Below are 27,992 nucleotides of genomic sequence, written 5' to 3' on the forward strand. Positions count from 1 at the left end.
TAAATCATGATGAATTTAATTGTAAAGTAACATCAAAAGCAAAAATGATACAATAAATATACACAATCCAGTATAACAGTGATAGCATACATAATATAGATGTTAACTTTCAAGAGCAGGTAAAGACATTGAGCAGATTGGACAACTTAAAGATTTTGGCAGTGAGATAATACTCTAAACTGTATGTATTGTTAGAAATTCATTAATGGGGAATACGGGATATAATGGTGCCAGAGAAAGGTCATTTGTGCCTATTAGATTGCTATAGTATAGTTTCTTTGTTTACCTACATGAGTTTCAAACATGGTGTTTTTATTTATTCTGACTAATGTGACCTTAAAATATATTAAAATTCATAATTCTGACTCATTGTTTTGGCATATAACTCTTTTACAGACAATTTGAATATTCTGGAAAACTGTCTTAAACATATTTACATTTTCGAAATTAATCTCTTCAATGGCTATCACTGTTTGTTATACAAGCAATTAACGTCTAGCTGATTGGGCACATGAGATCAGAACAGCCTGCTTCCTCTCTTTTCCTCAAGGATGAATATATATAAGGGGTAATTGTTATAATTTCTGTGGAAGTTATTTGTTGATTTATTTCTCATGTAGATAGGATTAAGACTGCCTTTTTTATCCCAGATTTACTATTTTATGATTTTACTTTTAAATAAGTTTTATAAAAAGTATCATTTCGTCTAGTACCCGTAGGAGCTTGGAGAGGATTCTTTGTGAAAAGGTAGGGGTGATGCCATTTGAAAGCATCAAATCTGTGTATTAGCTTAATGGGAAAATGTAAACTATAGCAATCTCATTTGTAATAGTGTGGTATTTTGCCTAAAAACTTGTTAGATGATTTGGTATTTAAAGAGTCAAATATTGTCTAAAACAAACAGTTTTGTTATTCGTCTTCATGTACTGAAGTGAATTTTTATAAGCAAAGTGGAATAAAATGAACTTCAGATGGTGAGGTACAGAGGTTGGACAAAAATATGGAAACACCAAAATAAAAACATATTGCTGTGACTAATGCAGTGGGGAAAAACTGTAGGCTTTCAAAACAGCTTGCAGTCTTCGCGGAATAGATAAATGGATGTCTTTTATGCTTTGCCAGTAAATATTGTACCATTTTTCCTGTAAAATATTGCCAAGTTCAGTTAACGATGATAGTGAGAAATAGCACTCATGCTTATTCCTCTCCAAAATTACCCACAAAGGCTCAATAATATTGATATTTGGTGACTGTGGTGGCCATGGTAGATGTGAAAGTCCATTCTCATCCTCAGAAAACCAGTCCTGCACAATGTGACCTGAGTGAACAGGAGCTCTGTCGTCTTGGATTACAGCATCACCATTGGGGAACAAAATTTGTACCATGTGATGGTCATGATCAGCCATAATCCTTGTCAGTAATGGGCCTTTCACAGTACTGGTGGGTACCATGGAATAACCACGATATAATTGCCTAGACCATTACGAAACCCCTGCCATGTTTCACTATCGGCAGCAAATAGTCTGTATCATATGCTTGGAACGGCATGTGTCAGATATTTCAAACGGTTCTAAAGAAATCTACGCAGAAGTTGGCATTAGATATATGGAAATAAAAAAATTTTCCATGTGAACAAAAATTCTACAAACATCATGACACAAACAAAGCCATTTGACCATCAGGGTTTATTCTGAATCTCTGCTTTGGATTGATAACTCTAAAAAACTATACACAATAATGCTGTTGCCTTTAGGTTGTGTATGTCTTCCAAATTTCATTGCTAAAGCAAATGTTTGTCATTTTGGGATGCAATCCTCAAACTTTTGTTTTATACTACATATATGTCTATTAAATCATATCCACATATATGTAATTTAAATGTTATTTTTTGGACTAATTTGTTTTAAATTAATTTTTACGGATGCTACAATAAAAATAGATACATATATGTCACTGGTAATTATAATTTTTAGAGTGTGTTTTGTTAACTTAAATTAAAAACTTTCACATCTTTTGGCAACTTAATATTATTATATAGCTGCCAACTCTGGCCAGGTTTCATTGCATTTACAAATTTCCCAGATTTTATAATTTTAGCCTGTACTAGTGCAAATTCAACTCTCATACCCCTAATGATTTTCAGAAATTTTTTCTATTATTATTGTATTTGATTTAAATTACTGTATATATTTGTTGTACTTTTATCATGGTTCAGCCATGTTCAATCAGTTAATATTCATACACCAATAAATGGTATATTATTAAGTTTATCATTGCAGGGGTGTGCAGATAAATTTTATTTTCATCGTATTTAAAAGTACTTTCTTAGGTAAAAGCTTTTCTTACTGTGAAAGTGTAAGAAAATCAAAAATAAAATTAGAAAAAGAGCATAAAATTGTATGTGTTAAATATATTTTACAGAATCACATTGTAAATAGTTCATTATAAAGTGAATAAAGTTGTAGTTCTTTTAAAGCACCATTGCCATGCAAAACAAAAACCTCCCAGAAACTACTGTTTTTCATGTAAATCTCCTGGTGTTTCATATTTTAAAATTTAAAGCTGTAGTATTCTTTTTTTAGTTATTTTAGAATATATGCTAATTTTCTTTTTATTATGCAGGTTATTTAGACAAAGAAACCAAAAAAGTTAGCAGTGCACCTAGAACTAGTCAGTTGCAAGCTCAGTCATACACTATTGAAGAAAAATTTTAGTAAGTTAAACATTTATGAAGTGTTTTCTTGAAATTAAATCAATTTTATATATTTTAACAAATGCATAATAAAGTTTGAATAGGAATTTAAGAATATGCATGTTTGTATTCTAGTGAAGATGATAAGTTTGGCAAGAGAGATAGGTATACTGGGCCAGTGCAAGAATTTCGTGAGAAAACAAATTACAAACCAGATGTCAAACTTGAGTATATAGATGACAGTGGACGCTTGTTAACTGCAAAAGAAGCTTTTCGTTATCTCTCTCACAAGTTTCATGGTAAAGGTCCTGGCAAAAACAAAGTTGATAAGAGAATGAAAAAACTTGAACAGGACACTGTAAGTGCTTATATATATATTGGATTAGGTACAGGAATTTTTTATATAACACAGTTAATTCCTGCATTGTATTAAATGAAATCACATTAATCAAACAATGCAAATACATATAAAAACTGTAATTCATCTAAATATTTTTTACCATCTCCTTTTATATTTCTCTCTCTTTAGCTAGTTATACAAAATTAAAGGAAGTCAAATAAAAATTTCTTTATTTCACAAGCAAATTTTGTGTAGTTTAGTTTGTAATATTTTTCCTTATAGAAGCTCAGGACATGGTAAACCATATGTAAATTTGAATTTTTTTTTTTTTTTTTTTTTTTTTTTTTGAGTCCATAATTTATCATTTCAAATAAAAACGGAAACTACTGGTTTCATCCAGTAGTTTCTGTTTAATGTTCTATTGTCAATAATGTTTTGCACAACATTTTGTGCAAATTTTTATATACCCCCCCCCCCCCACACACACACACACAACATTTCTCAATTAGCAAAATATGGCCCATACATTAACGAGATTGTGTGCAAAATTTCAGCATAAAAGCCACAGAGATATGAAATTACACAAATGCTTACTTAAATCACTTTTCTGTGCCTGGATCTGATTTCAGGAAACATACTTTTGTAAATTTGTAAATAAAATTTAAAATAAGAGCCATATTTCATATTCTTATGATGCATTTTTGCAATCTAGCTGTAAGCGTTTACATTTTAATTTATGATACCCCTCACCAACTTTGTTTAAACATATATCTGCAAATTTTTATTATAAAATGCTGAAATTTTGCACCTAACCTTATCAGTGTATGGGGCACATTTTGCTAATTGCTAATTTTCTGTATGAGGGCCACTATTAAAATGTAAATTTTATATTTCTTTAAATTTAATTCCCTGAAAATTTTAATTAATTTCATAAAGTTCTGTACATTTTTTATTTGTAATTTAGATTATATATATATGATCGTATTTAAGGAATAAAAGCGAAGGTCAATGTTTAGGGGACACTGTATATATCAGTCAATTTGCCTTAATGAAATTCATGTGGTTGCTGTTTTGTCACTGTTGAGATTGCTGTTGCTTACTTCATTATAATGCGACTTCAGCAATTCTTACAAATTAGCTGAATTTACGTTATTGGAACCTAATTCATATCTAATGCCTTCAATTTCATCAACAAATGCTGCTGCCTTACATCCAACATAATTGCATAACTCAGCATTTCTCTGGAAGTACTTTTTGATATCTATGCTTAATTTTCCGTTGTTTTGTGTATGATTTGTTTAGTAAAGATGAACAAGTAGATCTTCAAATCAGGTATGTGAATCAGAATATACATTATTTATTGTTTATCCAAAGTTGTGGGTCATGACTTTTAGCCTGTACTAGTGCAAAATCAAAGACACCCGGTTCCTGTAATTTTGAAAATACTTTACTTCATGCAGTGCGAAATATTAATAACTTTTTCAAAATGCCAGGAAAAATAGAATATAACTTTCTTTACAAAAATTTAACTAAATTTATCAAGAAGTAATCAAATTTACATTAAACCAAAACAATCGTATGATAGTGTTGTGACATCATACTTATCCATTATTGGCACTGCACTGTTTGGCAATAAGGTGTAAATGTTAAGAGCATTACTAACTCTATAATGGCATTCAAAATATTTCATTTACTAAATTTTTCCAGGGAAAGTTTTCTAAAATATTTCGGTTAGTTGAATGCCAAATAGTCTGGCTTTTATTGTATATATAATTCTCGGATATTATTTTATTTCCTAAATATATTTTGTGAAAATAGTTTCTGAATATAAATACAAAATATAATATGCTAATTAAGGGGGGAAATCTTTTTTTAAATATATATAATATTACCAAAAATGTTTATTGAAAGTATGTAAATGATGCTAATTAAATTGCATAAAATGAAACAATTTTAATTAGTAATATATCAAAGCTACATATAGATAAAATACACAAATATAACATAAGCTCAAAACTTAAGTTTCTTCCACATTTTCTTCCAGCTATTTTTTTGGTTCTAAGTGTAAAAGAAACTTGCTAACTCTAGTTATAATATTAGGTCATCCAGAAAATGCTGCGGCATTTCAAATCGAAGTGCATTTTATTCTTATTATTTTGTTGCTGCTTATAAGAAGTGTGATTAAAGCAGATGTATAACTAATACAGTACAAAGTCTGTAATCCGGACATCCATTATCCGGAATGATCTATAATCCGGACCTCAAAGCCACAAACCTTTTTTTTTTGTATGCTTTATGCATGCGCATAATGCGTTTAGCACAAAAAACGAAGCAACTTAAACAACTTACATTGAAAGAAATGTTTAATAAAGTAAACAAATAAATATTAAGGCTTTTTTTTTTTTTTTTTTTTTTTTTTTGTAAATTTTGATACCCTTTAGATCATAATTACTCTTTATTTCATAAATTATGGTTTCATATTTTTAATTGTATAATTTCTGCATGCCATCTTACCAGATTTAAATTGATGATCTTATAATCCGGAAAAACCCTTAATCCGGAATCACCGAAGTCCCGACGAGTCCGGATTACAGACTTTGTACTGTAATCTTTTATTAACGTTGGGTAATTCTAGCATGTGTTGTGGCATAATGTTGTTTTCAGTGCAGCGCTAAGAATGGGGAACCCAAAAGCTCATTTCATTCACCCAAAAGCCATATGCTCTTCTATTTAAAAAGGGGAACCGCTAGTCAGACTGCTCACAAAATTTAGGCTATATATCAACCATGACCAAACTGTGGCTCTCGGGCCCCGTAACTGTGTCTCACAAGCTGCATGAGGCTCTTTGACCCCTTAGTGCAACTCGTTTGCAGGAAGCAATCATTTCATGTCTAAAATATATTTGCAGTTTGAAACAGAAATTGTGCAATGACAGGCATCTTTATCAGTCAGTTTTTTAATTCATTTATGTGCATAATAATTTATTTCAAGTTGTCCATCGTACACCAATCATCACGGTAGTAAATAAAGTAATAAATATTTGATTTGTGGAAATTACAATGACCATATTATTTTTAGATCAGCCAATGGCAATCAGGTTAGCTCAAAAGACAGAAGCGGAAGTTAGTTACAATATAATGCACTGCAGTTTTTCCCCTCAAATGTTATTTTATTTCAGGCTGTTTCTCCTTGTAATTCATGGAGTTCCTCTGCTTCTCAATAAGCAACTGAAAGGTCCATAGTTCGATTGTCCACAAAAACATGCATTAGATTTTTCATATTTCTTTCTTTGGAAGATTTAATAGTCTGTACATGGGTTTTTGTCCTTCAGGTAGGAAAATGCAAGGATTTATTGTATTCAGGCAGGTGTACCATTGTGGTGTCTTTAGCACATCCAGCTAGCAACTAATGCTTCATGGTTCAAATTCCATTGAGAACTCTGTAAATTTTTTGAATTTCTTGTTTCAAGTATCCTAATAATCTCTACAACTCATTGTGTTAAACATTGTTTTCAAATAAATCTGCCATTCATTATTATACATGTTATGTCCAATTTGAATGCAAAGAATATTTTGATTTGTCAGCCATTTATTTTTTACAGTATAATTTGTTATGTTTAAGTGCATGGTGAGTTTGTTTGTCTCTTTGTTTTTAAATTTGTTTACCTTCATGTTAGCTTTTTTTATTGTATGTAATTATTCTGTATTTTCCAGAGATTGAAGCAGATGAGTTCTACTGACACTCCTCTAAACACAGTAAAGTTATTACAGGCCAAACAGAAAGAAACTCAATCCCCATACATTGTTCTTAGTGGTGGAAACAAAACCTTAACACAGTATGTATTAAATTAACTTATTTTACCTACTTGTAGCTTACGTAAAACAGATTAAACTAACAAGTTCTAATTATGGCTGTTCATAATTTTTGACTCTCCAAATGGTCCGAACAATCCATCCATACAGTGATATAATTTCAAACATGGCACAAACAATGATTCCATATCCATGTAATTCCTCAAATTTGGAATTCTCAGATTTTATAAAGTAAAAAACCCAGAATGTCAGCTCTATCTGGACCACAATCACTCCCGCGTTATATCAGTCAGTGCAGTTGGAAAAAAAAGGGGGTTGTGCCTTGGAGTCAAAGAAATGTGGTATATTCCAAATTGTAGATTCTAAAACTAAAAGGTGTGTGGTTTACATAAACTCTAATACATCAATAATGCTTTGGATATAATCAAAATGCAATTACAACATAAATTAAATAAAATCATGTGTGCGAAAGCTAACATAATTACTACTTAAAAGCATTTATTAACAATAAGAACACCAATAACTATCTTAAACTGTAGACAAGGTTGCATACTAATGTTGTCTTGGGCTAAAAACTTTCAAAAATGTTTGTCATGATAAGTTTGCAGGCATGCATCTTGCAACATAATCAGACATTTAAAAGAATATCTATATCAGAAGAAAAGAGTCAAGGTACAAAGTATGAGAATCAGTTTGGAATTATAATTGAGAAAATATATCTCATTCATGGCCTTTTATGAGGATTTGTAGTCAAACCCAATTTCTGTTACACCAAAAAGCTTTATTAAATAGTAGTCACCTGTCGTATATAGAAATAGACCCAAAAAATTATTTTGTAATCTTGGGCTAAAATGTTCAGACTAAAAGGTAATGGAAAACAGAAATACCCAATATTGACAAATTTTCATGAAATTTGTTTTAGCTTCATTTCTTGGACCCACTGTTAAAAGTGCATTAACTTGCATTGGTGATATCATGAGAGAATGCAGAACAACTTGCAGTCTAGATGTTGTGAAAAAATAAAATCCTTTTTTCTTTTTAAATTAAATAAAAATACATACAAAAATTTTTAAGACATTATTGATAAAAATTTTAGGGATTGTTTATTGAGTAGCTGAACAGCTTGCTAAAGTTCTGTGCTTTTTTTCTCTCTAAACTTATCCCCCCCCCAATGAAAAGCAAGCTAAATGTATCAAGTTAAGCAATTAAGAAACCGGAAAAAAGTAGAAACACTGTGAAAGCCTTTATTAAAACATAAATAAGCAGATAATAAAATAAAAAGCATCATACTTTGTGGACAAAATTGAAAATTTATATGTGTGCATGTAATATGAATATACCATCACATTAATATTCTGTATTATTTGAAATTATACTGCATTTTTACGTCAAAGTAGTGTTCAGAAACTTTGAAATAGGGTCACAATCAGCCCCCTACTAATGCTTACTACTAGTTGGCAGCCCCTCCCTTTTGTTTTTTTTTTTTTTTTTTTTTTTTTTTTTTGGACACAAGTTTGAATCTTGGAGGAGACATAGGCATTTAAAAATTTACAGTGTCTCTGTGACATGGGGGCATTTAAAGTATTGTACCTGAAAGTCTCCTTAAGAAATGGATTGTGAGGGAATAGGGGTAGAAGATCCTTCGATCCATTCCCACAACATGGAACACAGTTGTGCTGTCTCTGAGGCCTTTTTCAGCAATGGGCATTCTTTTTCCTTTTGATAAAGTGAATTCAGGGAAAAAGTCTAGCTTGTGTTCCTATCTCTCCTGATACAAACACAATCTAAATTACAGAAACATTATTCTTCCTCTGCATGAGCATATGTATGAATGGTATGTGGACCCTAATGGCAAGGCGTATTACCAGATTCTACAGCAAATCTATCAGATCAAAACAGAAGAATCTGATCTAGCATTAGCAACTTTCAAACTGCATCAAAACAAATCAAAAGAATGTTCTGTTTTCACTGTTGCCACTTATTGTTTTCTAAATCAGTATGCATCTAGTGAAAAGTAACCAAAACAATATGCATTATAAAATTTTAGATTTTTGCAGAGTATTTATCATAGTAATTAGTTTTTAAAATATACTAATTTAAAATATATGTTATATTGTTAAATTGATCATTAAAAATGTTTTCTAGACATATTTGTTATAACCTTTATATATTATTTATTTTATGTGCTTAGAACTTTTTCTGTAGATGATACAAAAGGAAAAATTTTAAAAAATTAATATATTAAAATTGAGAAAATGTACTGTTTTCTGTGTTTTGTAGTGAAACTGCAAATTGTAGTTTGACTGTTAAATAAGTTACTACATTGTTATTTTTTAATGTAAAGCAAATACTTTTTCTAAATAATATGTTTTGTTCATTCAGGGGTTATTTATAAGTTTTTTACTTTTTTTTAGGACTATGATTTCCAAGAAATAAAGACAATGCCTTTTTATTGCATATATGATTCATGTATATTCATTTTCAATAAAGTGATTACATTTAAAAAAAATCTGTCTGATTTTTGCTAATTTTGACAAATTAAATATATTATATTAAAAAGAAAAACTGGGTTTTAATGAGAAAGATAAGATTTTAAATTATAACAGAACTTAAGTATAATTTTGATTTTTTATCTTGAGACTGAATTAGAATTAACAGGTTTTTAAATAAATATTTGCATATTTGATAGCAAAGTGATGCTGAATATTTTCATCATTGATGTTTGTATTTGTGTTTTTGGGTACAAAATTTAATTAAAAAGCATTTTAAAAGTATATTGAATTGATGAAAAGTAATGTAAAGTAATTGGAAAATATATTTTTTGCATAAATTTAATAATTTCCATAATTTTTCTCTGACTTTGGTTCATCTTTAAACTTTGAATTTTCTTTCATCTCTTTTAAACACTTTAAGTTTTGATACACAATGTTCGTTTCTTATATTAGGAATCCACTTAAGAGTCCAAGTAATAATCTGGCAGGACTCTTAGGTAGATGGGAAAGGATTGTCCATCTAAAAGCATTGTCTTGGTCAAATCTTTCTTGGTACATTAAGTTTAGCATTATCCTGCTAATGAGTCATACCATGTCTGTTGATGAAACCAGTTTCATATTATCTGATGACAATATATGTCCATACTAATGTTTTGTTTAATTTATATCTGTTCAAAATAATATACAAATGCAGACAAAAACCTTTGGATGCAACCCTAGTTTTGAGTCTTGGCATCTCATTTGAGCTGAATGATTTTCTTTTTATGTAACATTAATGCCCACATCCAGATTTGTCCTCATGATTAAAAATTCTACTGGGGTGATAATATTCACTCATAGCATCTAGATATACTGCATAAATCTTCTGAATTTTTTGTACAGCATTTCATGCGAGTAAAATTTATAAAGCATATCTTATATTAGAAAAAGCGAATGTATGTGTTGTGGATGCAATTAGGTAAGTATTCACATTTACAGAGTATTGCCGTACTCTTTATATATATATAAGTAGAAAGTAGTAAATTAAAAATTGAGAGACCTAGTTGGTCTAAAAAATGTGCATTGAGCTGCAAATTTTAAAATAAGATTGAAATGAAAAGGGTAGTTAAAATTTCTCTGTATTTAAAATGTTTAGGTTTCTTAACCTTTTAACTGTCATGCCCGAGATAATCTCGGGCACAGCACTAGTGTTCGAAAATGTCACGCCCGAGTATTACTCGGGGGTTTTTTTTTTTTTTTTTTTTTTTTTTTTTTTGAGTGCATCGTATTGTTATACCCGAATATATATCGGGAGACGTTTATTTCGACTTCATCTCTTTGTCAAACCCAACTGTATCTCGGGAAAAGTTAATGTGCGCTCAGTTCAATAGATGACAACACTTTACTGAAGATTTCAAAGGTTAGAGGTTATTTGGTTCAAAGTGCATGGGATCTTTTTGTTGTAAAATAGCGTCCAGTTCTTTGAAACGTTATATAGATGATTTAGATTCTTCAACCGAAGATGAAGGATGTGTGTTTGATGAGCAGTATTCATGATACTTCCATGGTCAGTCTCAAAAATAAAAAATGGAGATATACTCAAGCCGAAGATTGTTTCTAATTACAGTGTAACTATGGGTGGTGTAGATCGCTGTGATCAGGAAATATCCTTTCATCCAGCAATCCGAAAACGTCAGATTAAATATTATAAAAAGATACTTTTACATTTACTAGACAAGGTACTCTGGAACTCATATTTGCTCTATAAAAATGTAGTTGGGAAACGTATTACATTTTTAGAATTTCGAATCCAAGTTGTAGAAGAGCTTTTACATAAATATGATGATGCAGCTTCTGGACAAAAGAATGTTGGCAGACCACCTACAATAGATAACCCTGCCCGTCTTACTGAATGACATTTTATATCCCATTTTCCTCCTATTCCTGCGAAACGTGAGCCTACAAGACAGTGCAAAGTGTGTTGTTCGAAAAAGGATAAAAATGGGGAAAAGATAAGGAAGGAATCACGATTCTGGTGTAGTGATTGTGGAGTTGGTTTGTGCTTGGAAAAGTGTTTCCAGTTGTACCACACAAGACTGAATTACTGAACTACTAATAGGTATTCACTTATATTTATTTATGTTTTAGAAAATAGTTAATTTTTTCATTTTTGGAAAATAATGCTCCACTAGAAGCGAACTTTGCAACTGCCATGTTGAGTGACAGCTGCCTCAAAGAAAATATGCAGTGGCTACAAAACTTTAAAAATTTTACCCATGTACGTCAAAATATCAATTTTTAACTACTTAAGTATATTTTATTTTGTACTAAATATTTGGTTTTTGCAATAAAAAAATTTGACAATTTGTGTACCCAAATCATCAAAATAACTTGACAGTTAAAGGGTTAAACAAGCCAAATTTGATTTTGTTGTATAGGTTTTTTTAAATGAACTAAATTTGATTTTGTGGTATAGGTTTTAAAAGAAATTTTTTTTAGTATTTTCAAAGTTCTTTTTTGATTTTGTTGTATAGGTTTTATTCAACTCTGTAGTATTTTCAGTAGGTTATTTCACATAAAATTTAACTGCTTTCATTTAGTGTAATTGTTTTAACTTGGTGTTACATGTAAACTTTGGAATTAGCTGCATCAAATGTTTTTTAAAGCTTTAGCTAATTTTAACTATCCTTTTCATTTCAATCTTATATATATAGATATATATATTTAGGGTGTAAATTGATGAAAGTATCCGAATGATTTGCTCCAAATGTCTTTACCTGTAAATAATTTACTATTTGGAGTATTAAAAAAGGTTCTAAATTTTTGTTCAATTTTTTACTCTTCTGGCATGTTTATTCACAAAGTTAATTTGAACTGTTAACATACAAAAATAGTAAACTAGTATCTGAAAACATTAGAAAATATCAAAATGTTTATTTTAATTATTCTTTGTTCTAAAGCTGTGGATGAGAATGATTTGTAAAGCAATCTAAATGGAAGCTAAAGTTTTACAACTTTTATTTTGTAAAACAGGAAAAAAATGTCATTTTTATATATTTAAAATTGTGAATTTTAAGATTTGAATAATAAAATCCATACATTTGTTTGTCATAAGCTTTGTTAATTATGATCTAATTTTATGATTTGTATTCTGTGAACTGCTTTGATGTTATGAAATGCATAAGGTGCCTACTTTAATTATCATTTATTTTTAATATAGTTATTATTCTTAATGTTAGCAGTGACTTCAACAACTTGGTTCACACGATTCTAAAAGGCGAAGAGAAAAAAAAATGTGTTATGGGCACACAGCTGCAATTGGGAGTACTCCAAAATTAAAAATTACATACTTTCTTGCATAGTAAAAAGAAATGTGTGAAAAAAAAGAATTTTAATAACACGTTATTTTAAATATCTTGGTTCTTGAGCCGTTTACCATTCTGAACTACTAAAAAACTATTGTAACCTCAACACCCATAGAGATCACAAAAAATGTTACAAGCATAAAAAAAGAGTTCATATTTTAAAATATGCATATGTAAGTAAAAAAAAAGAATTGAAATTTCAATATTAAACAACTACAATGTTTACATTTACAAGTATATAAGTATTGCTTTTGAAAATGAGAATAATCAGAAACAGTGAGAGAGATCATTGACCAGGTAAAAAGTAATAGTTCTGTCTCTGCATTGGACGAGTTAACATAAACATATCAGAAATTTATTCCAGGCATATCATTGAGGATTGAAACAAGGATTGAACATTGTATAGGATGCAGGTACCACAGCTGGTCATTTTAATTTAAAGCATTATTCGATTTGTCAGATAATCAGGGTCTTACTCCGATTAATATATCATGCTTTATGAATCATGTGACATCATTAATGATTAAAATAACTATTGAAGTATCAGTTCAGTGAACTTGGGAAAGAAAATGCATGGTAGCAAGATCATTTAGGGTGGCATATATTATATCTACCAACTTTAAATAATGAAAGATATCTCGCATCCCTGGCACAGGGAAGGTGCATGACACACTGCATCACTGTCCAGGGTAATTTCGAACACCCACCTTTGATGACGATCATTATCTGTTTTTGTTCTTATTCCTTGGTTTCTGCTGTGCATAGACATGTTTTCTTACCCTATTTGTGTCCTTCCTTTCTTGTAATTTGTGTCATCACCACCATACCAGGAAAAGTGTTTCTGACCATGCATTGCTATCTGTGCATCATCTCCGTGTACTCTTATCTCTCCTGAAAGTTTGTAACTGTTGTTGAAACACCCTATATATGTATATATATCCCAACAACATTCTATCTATACTGTGTAGCATATCTTTTAAAATTCCATTGTTTTTATGTAAGAGATTTATCTATCTTTTTTTTTTTAGTTAATAAGGCTGTTAAATTTCAGTTAGTAAAAAGGTTATTTTAAATTTCACACAACTTTGTCCTTTTAATTTAGATTAGAGTGGTAACTGGCTTATCAGTCTAAATCAGTGTTCGTGAATAAATATTATATTTAAAATGCTTTCTGTTAATTATTTGACACACAGTTTGATTGTATGAATTATTATACATTTTCCTTAGTGTCTTCCACTGCAGTTGTCAATGAAAAACAAGATTTACAGATCTTCTTGAGACAGTTTCTACATCATCCATGCCTTGTGATTAGATTATAAAAAATTTAACCTTCCTCACTACAAGTTCTCATAATCTAACTGATAGCATGTCCGGTTACAAGTTGGAAGATCGTGGTTCAAATCCTGGCAAAGCTGTAGTTGATTTTTGACCCTAAAGCTCTTCAGAAGCCTCTAATTAAAAGTGATGACATATTTAAGGTAAATACTAGTTAGCTTCCTTTAGAAATATCCTCTACAAAGGCATATCCCTACTCTTAGGTTGATTGCCATTGTGTGCTTTGCCATATTCAATTAACCTAACCTAAAATGTGGTGTATGATAATTTGTCATTATCAGGATTTCGCTGACAGGAGAGAAGGAAGAGACCCAGTCACTTCTGGTTTCTCTCTCGCCACCTGCCTTTTCATTGGAAGGGAATACAAAGAATTATAATCTTTGGTAGTCCGTGCTATCACAGCGTTGTAACTAGTAGCATTTTCATTTAGTAATCAGAAGATCCATGATTTTAATCTTGATGAAGGACGTAACTGGTTTTACACGATTCTCATTCCAAAAAGGACTCTACAGTGGTACCCACGTAAAATGTTTTGGATGTTAATTCGTTACTATCTGGATTTGGTGGCTGGATTTCTCCTTTCCCAGTCGATCGTCAAGTGGTGGATATTATAAAGAATTTCTGTCTTTCTTGGTAGCACCAGAGCTGAAAAAAAAGGTGAGGCACATATGAACAACTAGAAGATGCACCAAATTAGTTACAAAAAGTTAAAAACTCACTACAAAAAAAGGAATTAGACCTAAATTAAGACAGCTTTCCACTTTGAAACACATAAAACACAACGTTTTAAAACGACAGAATTTCAGTAACAGGATTAAATAATTAAATTGAAAGGTGTTATATTCTTGATACTTTTTCCATTCTTTTTATTATATAGCTAATTGTCTGATTTCCATTAATCATCTTTTTAAAGTCATCTTCTCAATCAAGATGGCCTTTCTTGTGTTAAATTTCAGCACTGCATAATGTCAGCACTATACTGTGCTGCAAGTAATGTTACTGAACAATATAATCATATGATTTAAATATGAATTCCCCAATTTACTTTATTTTCCTTCTGCAATGGAGTTTTTTAATATATAGTGTTTCTTTTAAATAATTTGCATTAATTCCTTGAAAGGGGTAAGGAATTTCGTATTGTAAACAATCAATTTCCAGGGCTCAAATCCTGGCAAAGGGGAGTCTTTACAAGGGTGCTTTGTACTTTTCTTCTCATGCATAACATAAATATGGATCAGCAGCTAAACAGGTAAAGTAGCTGGACACTGGTAGTTGAACATAGGGTCGATTCGAAGCGAACGGTTTGGCTGCATGGGCATTTTCGTGCTTTTCCTCATGCATATTGCATTTTACTGGTAATGCTGAAAGAGGTAATTTTTTCCCAATAATTAATAGTGGGTTTTTTTTTTTTTTTTTTTTTTTTTTTTTTTCTTTTTTACATCATGAATAGTAGTGTGCCACTACCTCCTAGCAATAAGCCTTTAACACTAGAATTAGCAAAGTCAGTCATCTGTGACTCAAGACATGATCGAGAATTGTTTAGCTGCAAACTGGATCTCTGTCACAAGCCTTTGGTCAAAGACCTGAGGCCATGATTTTTCCCCTTCAAGAATGAGCCGGAACAGATTTTTAGAAATTATGCGATATATGCGTTTTTATTTAAAAATTTTATGATCAGATAGATTGAAAGATTATAAATTTGCACTAATATCAGATGTTTGGAATATTTTCATAGAAAACTGTTTTATGTGGTGTAAACCACGAGAAAATATTACTGTAGATGAGCAGCTTTTTCCGTCAAAGACTCGCTGTAGATTTTTGCAATATATGCCAAATAAACTGGATAAATAAAGCAGTGAATTTTGATTGGTTGTAGATGTGATCTCAAAGTACATAATCGACGCATTTCCATATTTCGGAACAGATGATTCCAAATCAGATGATGTAAGTGTTGGCGAAAATGCTGCTTTTCGGTTAGTAAAGCCTTACCTCAAGACAGGGCGAAATATAACAAGTGGTAGTTTTTTTACAACTCTAAAACTTGTTGAAAGCCTAAAAGAAGGGAATATATTCTAAAATTAGCGGAGAAGCCAAGAGAGAAATATAATGCAAAAGAGCCAGAAGTTATCCGTCCAAGTAATTATCCTAGAAGTTTCGAACAAACGAAAACGTTGCCAGATAAAGCAATGCAAAGACAATAAAACTAATACTGTTTGTGACAAATGTTCAAAATTTGTGTGTGAATTATGTACAGCAAAAAAAAAAAAAAGAAACAAAGACTAGTATTCTGTGTGAAATGTTTCCAGACAAAGTAGTATAAGTGTCATGCATATTTAATATTTATTGTGATTTAATATCTTATTAATTTGTAGGAACATTGTGAAATTTTAATTAATTAAAATGTATGTTATTTAAAAGAAATTTCTTGCATTTCATTTTATACGGCTGCTAAAATCTTAAAGTATCTATTCTGAAATTAAAAATTTAAATTTTCTTTGATGGTACTAACTAAATTTCATATGTAACATTCTAGAAGCTAAATTTTTTAAATAATTAATTAAAAATCATTGCATTCATCATGAAACACTTTATTTTCTCTATGTATCTCCCATGCAAATTAAAAATAATATCACTGAAGTCCATAAATCAGCTATGACCCACCCCGGTAGTTCTAGGAATACAAGAAATGCAGTAATTTTAGCGTTAAAAGCTGCTTTCGGCTTAGAAGGTTATTGAAGTGCAAAAAGGAAAATTAAATGCTACCAGGCAAATAAATTTTTTTTATTTCAAGTGTATGCGGCAAAAAGACATTGCTGCCAAGTATCATCATATCAATAAATTCGCTTCTTGGTTGTATGACGGCAGGGGTGTAGTAAGAGTTTGCCAGCGCCCGGGGACAACTGAAAAATTTGCTCCCCTTTCTGTGTGCCAAGAATGGGAAACATTTCATTATAGCTTGACCCACCCTAGCTACGCCACTGTATGACGATGTAAAATCTATAAATATTAAATACATTTTAATATCAAGACTGACCGAAGCCGTAAAAAAGCTGGTTTAGATTAAGATATCTGCGGCATTTTAATGACCATCCGTCTTCATCAGATGTAATAATTCATCTAACAGGTTGCTGTTGGCAAACAAATTACGTAAATTGCCATCAAAAACAAATGTTAACGACTGTGAAGATGAAAAGAAGTTTGAAGCATATTTGGCGGAAGAGCTGTTAGAAACTGCTTTTTCTTCAAAAGTGCACATTTTTCAGTTTTTTCACCCAAAGATGATTCAATCAGTTATGAAGATATCTATCATCAATATACGTCAGTCAGTGGCGTAACTAATAATCTTGGGTCCCTATGCAAAAAATTTTCCTGCCCTCCTGATAAACTAACTGTGCTTAAAAAAATGGAAAGTTGAAAAAAATCAAGTATTCCAGAACCCAATGTTTTCATGATGATTTTTTATCAGATCTGGAATAATTATAGAAAAATAAAAGTACGTTTTCAGGGAACCAGTTGAAAGATACGTAACATGAAGAAAGAATAATAAGGAAAATATTTTCCCTTCACCAACTGTAAAATGCAAATTTACTTTACTCTGGATGTAATATTTGACATCAGAATAATTTTAACCAGTTTATTTAAGATATTTTGTGAGTGTGAGAGACAGATTTTATAATGTAATTAATTTTTAATGAGAACTTTTACAATGTAAGCGATACATTTGTTAAATATAAAACATATTTATCATAAAACTCATAAAGAAAATTATTTGAACATACAATCTTTGTAGAAAATATGGTAAGTGGTAAAGTTTGGTAAAGTTTCCCCCCCCCTCTCTTTTTAAAATACTTTTTGGTACATTTAACTAGTTGAATACATGATTTTCATAAAAATACGTATGGTCAATTTTTCCCTGTTTTCTTTTAATTTTTCTCGGTCCATACTGGTCTTCTCTAATGTTTTTCATAATTAAGTAGAATTACAACACTGGTGGCCAAAATTCGTCATAAAGACAAAACTTCTTCTTTATTAAAATTTGCTGCTCCTAACCTCCATTTCCGCAAAATTATTTATCAATACCTGGACGTCAATTTTTTCAGACATCTCAGCTTTAACACTCTATAGTCGTAGGTCTGACAACCGATCTTGTGTCATAGCGTTTCTCAAATATGTTTTTTTTTAGGTACAGTTTTGAAAATAATCTGTCACTCGTGACTGTGGTTACAAGTAATGATTAACACAATACAAATAAATTGCACACTTCTGAATAACTGCTTGCCATGTCATAATATTTTACCACTGCTAATTTAACTAAATCCTTCATGTATTTCTGATCTGAAAGTATTTATAAATCACAGCAGTTTACTTCCAGTGCATTAGTAAAGTCTCCTTTATATATTTTCTGTATTTTTAAAATATTATTAATAATTTTCGCATTTGTTAATGATGACAGATATTTAGGTCCAAAAAAGGAAAACATAATTGTGATTTTTGTCATTCCAGTCATTCTGTATGTTAACTGAGTATTTAAAATAGCGACAGCAGCATAAAAACAGTTACTTTAAAAGATATTTCGGAATTTTCAAACCTGTTATCCTCACATTAAACCGTAATTTTTCCCCCTCAAAATTAGTTTTTGTGTTCCATTTATTTGCAAAAAACTCAGCTTCTTTCATAATATATTCAAACTTGTTTCTCATATTTTGCATACTGATCTTTTAGATGTTGATGAGATTGATTTTCTTTGTAATACTTGAGACGCATCATTAGTAAAAGATAAAACGTTTTCCATAAAAATTGTTAAGAGTAAAAATTTAATAGACTCCATTTTTTAAAGCCCATTTGCAATGTCTTTTCTTTGCGCTTTCTTTGACGTTAATATAACTCAATTTAATGTTTTTAAGATGTCAAAGTATCTTAGCTTAATTGCTATCAAAAATGATAATCGTCCAGCCCACCTTGTAGGATTAAAATTTTGAAAGTAGTATCAGAGTCTCCGGAAGAAAGTAAACTCCATCTTCTTAAACTTTCTCCGAAATGCACGTAAATATTTTGAAGAATTTCGAAATGTTTACGTAGCTCTCTTACACCTTGGACTGCATCTTGCACATGCCCGCCTCCAAGAAATTTAGAACTTGTTCTCACAATAGACGAGCGATAGCCTGGCCTTAATTATTACTAATAACTTGAAAGCTGTCCTCTAGAGGTGAATCAAAACGAAAGCATACAGTCTTTTTGTTTTCCTTCAGTTGAAATTTGGGTGTCTGTAACACTGAATTTAGCTCTTTCGTCTGCTTCCAAGGTCCCCCTATTTGCGTCGTATATTAGGGAGGGACCCTTAGAAACTTGAAAGAAGAATGATTCTATTATGTATATGTTGATAGATAATAGAATCCGTGTTTTAAGCATGTAAATGTAGTTCCGTAGGACATTCAAGCGCCCCGTAAACCTTTGGGCCCCTATACGACGGCATTCCTTGCATACCCTTATTTACGCCACTGACGTCACTTCCTTTGGAAATCGAAATGATTCAGCGAAAGATATATTGGTATATGAACACGAATCCCTCGCTTATGTGGCAGGTTATGTTGGATATCGTGAGAAAGATAAAGATCCTTCTTTGGGTGAAATACTAAAACAAAAAAAAGTCGCGAGTGATCCAAATGGATGTTTTTGTTACATAAAGGAAGACTATAACTGTACCAACACCGTTTTGGATGGAAACGATGAACAGAAAATGTTTCCTATTCTTTTCACGGCAGTAATTTTCGAAAAGGGTGGGGATATAATTCATAACCTTATTTCAGAACTTGAGAAACGTTTTCCTTCTGTCAATAAGAATGCAGTTCTTTTCTCTTACCATTTACGAACATTCATAAAGGTTTGACACTTGAAAAGGAATGCATTTCTTGTGTCGGCAAGAAAAGCTGGCCAGAGAACAAGTAAATGGCTGAAAATTAACAGCGGATTAGCGAATCAAACTATAATAGAAAACAAGTCATATGAGTTAATTCATTTTATATTCCTAATAGCATTTTGAATCATTATTTAGTTTATGTAATTTGTGACATGTTTGTAACACTGTTACGTGCGTTATTTGTGACATTATTTTATGCATTTTTTAAAATTACTTAGTTATTAAACTATCACCCGTGTGTGAAAGAATAGTCCCAGCGTAGCTCATGCATGCTCGTAAGAGGCGACTAAAACGGGTTCTCAGCATCCGGCGCTATACTTCACTACCAAGGAATGACATTTAAAATTTCCAGAAAACGCATATTGATGGATATGCGTTTAGGCTCTAGGACTGAAATTGTTCAAGGACTAAATCATGTTGTTCAAGTTGTCGTTTTCATTTGTCGAAGCTACAAGAATATCACCGAAATATGGCTCACAAAAATATAAATTATGAAGAACTTTGTTTATAAAACTTTGTGCGGCGTTACACAACCCAAAAGTCATAACAGGAAATTCAAACAATCCAAAAGGTATTATGACAGCAGTATTTGGTATTAATTACATTTTACTCCCCACTACTGCAACTTAATACAACTGTGGGTAACCTAGGTTCTCCGTATTGGGCGGGAGAACCGGTTTGAGCGGATTGGGCGCTATTGGCTAGTAAGTGATGTTTGAATCCACATGAACACTGTCACTTTTAGGTTGCGCTCCATATTAGGTAGGAGGCCACCGGTCTGGTTCTGCAAGTAGTAAGCGCAGTAATTGTGCCTAATCTTTCAGTCAGAGATTGAGGCAAAACAAAAGGACAGATAAGCCGAACGGCTAAATGATCTCTCATAGAATACAAACCATATGATCTCTCTGACTGAAAGATTTGTCTGCATTATGTTCTCGCCAACAAATTGCTTTATTTTGGGATCCCTATCAAGATCCTCTTAATTTTAATTTAACTCTTTTATTTAAATGAAATTAAAAAACAATGAAGATTTATGTACAATATTTACATATATACATGAGGAGATGCAAGACTTAGGTCTTACATTTACATGAGTCGAAACTTTTAAAATTCCTTTACAAATCTGGACTCCTCATTCACGACAATTTTTATTAGCTTTTTGATGCCTTGAACCCCTGCTGGGTATTTCTCTAGATTCTCTATTGATTTATCATTGAAATTTCCTTGTAGGTCCTGTCTTTCCTTGGAAAGCAACGGGCATCTTAAGATGTAATGAGATGCATCCGTTAATTGCCGCACATAACTTTCCGTCTGTGGAATCTAATTAAATAGCTTGGGAATTCGTTAACTCTTGAACCCATGATTTGTTAAAGCCTGGTTTTCGTAAAAGTCACTCTTTATTCACTTTGTGGAAAAGCAGTTTTTGGTATGTCAGGTAAAATGACTAGAATCCGATGATAAGCACGAGTCAAACCTAACTCAGGGGGTTTTTGGTATGTCAGGTGGAATGACTAGAATCCGATGATAAGCACGAGTCAAACCTAACGCAGGGGGGAAAATTTTTTTCCCAAGATGATCATTCAGTCTTGAATATGAGGAACCGAATAGCTTGTTAGGCGAAGTATCTGCGTTAAGATGTCGATAATGGCTACAAGGGCGCTAGTCGCCGTTTTTTCTTGGGAACCATGAGTACACTGGTGCATGAACTTTTTGAGGGCCGAAAAATTCCCTGTTCAAGCATGTATCGAAATTCTTTTGCAGCTTTTAATTTCTCTGGAGGAAACTGTCTTGCTTTGTCAAAGGTTAGTGGTCCAGTGCTCTCTTTATGATATACACTGCGTAAAAAAAATAAAAAATAAAAAAAAGACAGTTTTACTGGGCCGATTGGCAAAATTAAAATTGCATTTATCATGTCTCGAAAGCGCGACTTAGGATATACATTAGATTTATATATAGCATTGTCCTAACAGGTATTTTGACACAAAATCGGACTTTTTCTGAAATAACATACCGATTTTTTTCCATATTTCGATTCTATGACTCAAATTATGCCTAGATATTAAAGTTTGTAAAATTTAAATACTTATGAGGATCTGAAATGGCTGAGGAGTATGCCCGTTTGCTCTTGTGAAAATCAGATTACTGGAGAAAAGGGCATAAGAATGAAAAAATAAAATTCCCTTGCTTGGTATTGTTGTAAATATTTATTTGCTTGGATGAGCTAACTATTTAAATGACCAATTAGATATTCGATTTAATCCGATTATGGGAAGTTTTATTGGACAAACCAAAGGAAATGTATACCTTTAACTTCTGAACTCAGCAAAGTAATGTTAAACGAATTTCGATTGAGCTGTTTATTCATGACGGATGTTTCCCAGCCATGATTCATAGTTTGAGTAGTCTAGAAACCAGACATAAAGTTGTTCTTAGTCTAAACAATCTCCAAGTTAAAACGCAGTAGACTTCGTAATTACTTTCAGATGGGAAGAAAAAGACACGGAAGTTATTCTAAATCACCACATTCAGATTGCATCGGATGTGAGATTATCGGATTCAGCGAGTTAAAATTATGTAATGTCTTATGCAATGAATGACATTTGCATGTTTTAAACATTTTTAAGGCTTAGTTACCCGTGTATCAAAATCTAACCAGAATTAAGAGTAACTTTTAAAATTCTTAAGTTTGCTAGATTTCTGGAATAGGAAAAATAATCTTTTCCCTAAGAAGTATGAAGTTATCGTTTGCTGTCATTAATCACTTGCAATGTCATGCCAAAGAATTTTGTTGTTGTTGTTGTTGTAAATTCGAGAAACCGGGATGCACAGAAAGTCCTATCCTTCTCTTAGGTGGATAATATTCGCGAGCTTTTCCTTAATGAATTAACCTAACCTAATCTTAAACTTATTGATGATTTAAAGTTATTCAAAGGAAGACAGAAATAGCATAATCATATGCTTAATGTAATTTTCAACTGTTTATTTTTACTTTATATTTATCTAAATACACCAATTATTACATTATTATAATAGGTTGAAAGTAATTATCTATTTAAAAAAATAGATTGTAGATTTCATGTATGTTATTGTCGTGTAATTTAACACTGTAAAGCCATTTGTCCATGGACAATTTTCCATGAAGGCATCCTTTTAACAGATAGCTTTACCATACTAAATTACACAAACAATCGTAATAAGGGAATTATCTCTCTTTTTACAGAAAATGAGAATCTGATTTTTTAAGAAACAAGTCGTAACAGAATTAATTGTTCTAAAAATACTTTCTCACAAGAAGTAATACTTTCTTTAATCTCACAACTAAAACGGAACTGTGAAAATTAAAAGAAATTGCTTTACATTCCCAGTTTCTAAGCAGTGAAAAGTTAATAATTCAATTTAGGTATTTTAAAGGAATAGCTTACAACTTAGCTTTTAAATAAATACTGGTTTACTAAGCAATAATCTTGCTTTAGTAACCAGAATTTATTTAATGTTGCTTTAAAAAAATTCAAGAATACAGTTTAATTCAGTCATATCAGAATTCGTAAATTGCGTTAAGAATATTTTTAAAATTACTTATTATTGAAGTGAAAAAAGTTACATTAAACTTAAAATAATAACAAAATTATTCAAAATCACCTTAATATTAAAAAAAATTACAAATACGCCCATTCTCTCCATAAAACAGACATTAAAGAAGCAAGTACATTTTGAAAAAAAAAATTAATTATAAAAATAAAAAATTGGAATTTAGTGCAATTGTTTATTAATTGAATTACTACTTATATTGTGGTGTTGTCATGGGAACACCGTTCGGGTTCGAAGTTTTGTGAGTTCTGCGCATGCCCGCCTCTGATGAGCTGCAGATGGAGGAGAGAATGGCGTGCATGCAGCGGCAGTTCCTTTTTTTTTCTCATCGGAATGTTATTGATGTGTTAAATAAAGTTTATATATTTTATACTTGTGTCTTGCCTCACCATGGAACCTCGACAATATTATTCAATGTTATTTACTACTTGTATTTATAAGAAAGGCATTTTTTAACGCTTTCATTAAAAAAAATTATGAATCATTACATGTATTATACTTTTCCGAATATATAAAGCTATGATATAAATATTATAGCAGTTTATGGTATTATGATTTAATACAGTTACCTTTGTTGAATGTAAAAGTGTGCAGATACCAGTTGATTAGATTGTATACACAGGGGTGCGCATTTACCTCTTTGTTTCATGTGAAAAGTCTCTAGGCACGGCTCTGACTCAAAAAGACAAATTTTGATTTATCAATATACACGAGCAACTAAAAATTAAGCCTGACAGTGTTAAGACAACTGCTTTTAATTCATTACTATATAATTTATTCACTTCGATGAACTTGAACTCCTGACTAGCATCGCTGAATGTATTTTGATAGTCTTCAACTTGTGACTATAAAAAATGGAAAAAAAAAAAAAAAAGACTGCGCTGCAGCCAGTGGAAAAAATAATAATCTCACTAGAGAATTAAACGAGATTCTTGAATGAAGAACATGTTGTCCAGTTTTCTCTTATTTTTATTCATATAGCACACGAGAACATATTAGACTGAAAAATCCAAGCGTAATTAATCCGATAACAAGAAATTAAAAAATCTGATGTGTACACCACGACTTTCTTGTACGGAATATTAAATTATATGCATTTTTTCTTGCATTTCATTTAAACTTATTGAATTGAATTAAATCCACTTCGCCGACAGCGCATAAACCACAAGAGAATAAATGCATTCTTTAAAATTCACTCTAGTATATGTTTACCATAGCGGTACTCTGGCGCTAGATTCACTTAACGGTATTATATTTAGTTCATATTATAACTCATAATGCACAAAATTTTTATCATTTAAAGAAAAAATTATCTAATCGTTGCCACATGTTCTATTCAAATGTGGGAATCGTGCCTCAACGAAGCACCAGATGTCGCTCTCTACCTCTACCCTGTACGAACTCTCCAGGTTCCAGGATCTTCAGTTGGTTCGAGAAGTCCGAGAGAGGCGGTCTAACAGAACGCTCGCGAAGGAGCTACAACTAGACGCTTACTGGTCGCGCGTAGGCGATCGGACTTTTAACTTATCTAAAGTGACCGCACGTAGGTGGTCAGCTGTGACTTTTACATCTCCATAGTGGAACCAGTGTGATTACTCTCCTAAACATATTTAATCCATTTGTACATACTCATTCCGTTTATCTTTTCTTCTATAAAAAAGGAATAAAACCTGATGCTTTGTATCGTGAATGTGATCTTTGTTTGATGATAAGACGTCACCCTCACACAAATACTATAATAAAGCTAGAATGATGTATAAAAGAAATTAAGCAAACAAAACAAAAAAGAAACAGTTTTTCACAGATGATTGAGTATTTCTCATTCAATTAATTCAGTTCTCACTCCGTGAGAAGGCAAAAATACATAAAAACTCAAAATATCTATATTAAAAATTACGAAGTAAATCTTAAACACCTATTTCCTCGAAAAAATTCCAGAAAGGATTAAGTATGATTTAATTGGCAATAATAAATGAAGGCGTTATCTTTGTTGTTGCGAAGCTAAGTTTCTCTAGATTGGCAACAAATCCACTAGTCTGCTGTTTCAAATGTAAACAATGAATGGCCGCCGTAAAAAAAAAAAAAAAAAAAAAAAAAAGGGGGGGGGGCTTAGCGGCACTTAAACAACTTTAAAATTGTTGACAATTCTAAAAATATTGTACACAGAGTTACTAAAGGCATAAAAACCTTAACCGGAAGATAAAAACAACATAATTAAATCATTTTTAAAGCAAAAAATGTACAATTTACAAACATATAAGAGTAAAGAAACTCAGATCACTGAGCCGGGTAACAGAGTGGATATATATATAAATATATTTATATACGTTTGGTGCGGCTGATTGCAACCAAAATACGAGGTGAACATCTACATGTTTTAGTAGTCCTATGTACAAAATTTCAACGTTCTGAGGCTACTCGTTTTTGAATTATGCGAGATACGTAAGTACGTACGCACGTACGTACATACGTTTGTACAGACGCCACGAAAAATTCTCTTCAGAATTAATTTTAAAGCAGTTTTATAATTTTTTGGGAGGAAACGAGTCTTTTATTCTGTCCTTACGTACAGATATCACGCAAAAACATCGTTAAATTGCATTCGATAGCGGTCATAATGGATATTTTCGTTGAAATATGCTACCTGAAACTTTTCGCGATTACAATACTTCCTTTTTACTTCGTACAAGGAAGTAAAAAGGTAGCCTAGTAAGCCAAAAAATACGTTACATAGAATTCTAAAGATTTGTTTACATAAACATTCACCGCAAGGCAAAAAATACGCTACATAGAATTCTAAAGATTTGTTTACGTAAACATTTACCGCAAGGCCAGCCGGCAAAGAATTCAGACGACCCTAAATCACGTCATCTGATCACATGATCATTTTATTTTTAACATTTTGTCCCCCCCCCTCATGAATCACAGGGAATTCATCAAACTTGTGTATAAACAATATATATTCATACTACAAAGACTTTATCCATATGACTTGAGAAACACACCGTATTTTTCCTCACTGCTCCTAGGTTTGGTTTTTCTCGTATTCTGGCTGCTTCATCGGCTCTGTGATGCATAGTTACCCCCTCTTACCCACCTTAATGATTTTACCGACTCGTCATGTAATAGTTACGCCATGTACCCCTTGGGCTTTGCTTCATCAGCGGACACATCGCGCTTTACGCGATATACCGGTAATATTTGCACAGGTAAAGGATAAGGACTACAAAGACACTCGAGTTTCAGACACAAGAAATATATATATCATCTAAATAACTGAGAATTGAAATGGAACATTAGGCAATTTCAATATAACATTATACAAATTTAAAAAAAAAAAAAAAAATCACCTTTTTTAGAAGATTATTAAATGGCCCCGTAAGAGAGCATACCATAACTCTATGAACTTAAACACATTTTAAATTATTAAATTTGTGCATGGAAGTTACTAGAATTACAGATTTTAACAGAATAATTCAAAAAATAATAAACAGCCATAAAAAGATATACTCACAATACATATTTGTAAATTAACACTGAAGATAAAGCTTTAGTTCTGAAGTTCTAAATTGTGCAAATGTTGTAGAGGACGTCTGATAACCGATGACTCGGTTTTTGCCTTGCAAGCCCTCACCTTGCCATCTCTTCCAGGAAATAACTCAAGGATTCTCCCTAATCTCCAAATATTTCGGGGTAAATGATCCTCCTTAACTAAACTATATCATTAACTTTAAGTTCGGAAACATTATTCTTAATCAAGCTTCAATGGGCAGACCTTAACTTCAACAAATACTCTTTTTTTTCCACCTGAACCGAAAGGAATTTATTAATTTTTCGCGATAATTATAGGCCTTTATCAAAGACCTTCCTGTAAGAAAAATCAAGGTGAAGTCTCCCTGAAGGCAACGATGATATTCTTTTCTCTAACAGGAAGTGTGCTGGAGTTTAAGGATGTGGTTCATCTAAGTCACTTCCAACGTAGGAAATTGACCGAGATTTAATCATCCCTTCAATTTCGATAAGAACAGTTTGCAACTCCTCAGTAGTCAGACATGACTTTTCAAGGATTTTCCGTAGAGCGACTTTCACGGAACGCACCATGCGTTCATAAAAGCCTCTTATCCAGCGTAGCAGAATTGTTGAATCACTCTATACAATATTCTTTTCTAAATTTTTAAAAAGATTTCTATAATGTTTGGCTAATCTTGCTGCAATTACTGCACCCATTAATTCTACTCGGGGCAACGTCACCTTTTTAATTGACGCAACTCGTTATTTGGAAACTATTAAGCTAATTTTAAAAGTGCCATGCGATGTCTTGTACCTAAAGTATGAAACCGCTCCCAAAAGCTTTTAATGAAACATCAGAGAATACTATATGAATCTGTAAATCTTCTTCTCCCTTCAGATTTGTGACAGGAAAATAATGTCGAGGAATTTTTAAATTTTGAACTTCTTTGATTTCATTATAC

General features: G+C 31.7%; 2 protein-coding genes across 2 annotated transcripts in view; one reads left to right on the top strand and one right to left on the bottom strand.

The window, feature by feature from the left end:
• Positions 1–9,353, top strand: part of LOC118202097 (U4/U6.U5 tri-snRNP-associated protein 1) — a 102,632-nt gene extending 93,279 nt beyond the window's left edge. Inside the window, exons 18-21 of the mRNA XM_035374251.2 lie at positions 2,623–2,713; positions 2,828–3,050; positions 6,746–6,867; positions 9,259–9,353. Of these exons, the coding sequence (XP_035230142.2) occupies positions 2,623–2,713; positions 2,828–3,050; positions 6,746–6,867; positions 9,259–9,280 (458 nt within the window). The 3' untranslated portion in view covers positions 9,281–9,353. The remainder of the gene's footprint in view (positions 1–2,622; positions 2,714–2,827; positions 3,051–6,745; positions 6,868–9,258) is intronic.
• A 2,928-nt stretch (positions 9,354–12,281) lies between these two features.
• The window catches only part of LOC118202098 (uncharacterized), a 58,528-nt gene continuing 42,817 nt past the window's right edge, over positions 12,282–27,992 (bottom strand). The window contains exon 4 of the mRNA XM_085814813.1: positions 12,282–14,660. Within this exon, the coding sequence (XP_085670939.1) occupies positions 14,566–14,660 (95 nt within the window). The 3' untranslated portion in view covers positions 12,282–14,565. The remainder of the gene's footprint in view (positions 14,661–27,992) is intronic.

This window comes from Stegodyphus dumicola, chromosome 4, assembly GCF_044657685.1.
Source record: "Stegodyphus dumicola isolate Sdum_Otavi_A_Nest chromosome 4, ASM4465768v1".
Taxonomy (NCBI): domain Eukaryota; kingdom Metazoa; phylum Arthropoda; class Arachnida; order Araneae; family Eresidae; genus Stegodyphus; species Stegodyphus dumicola.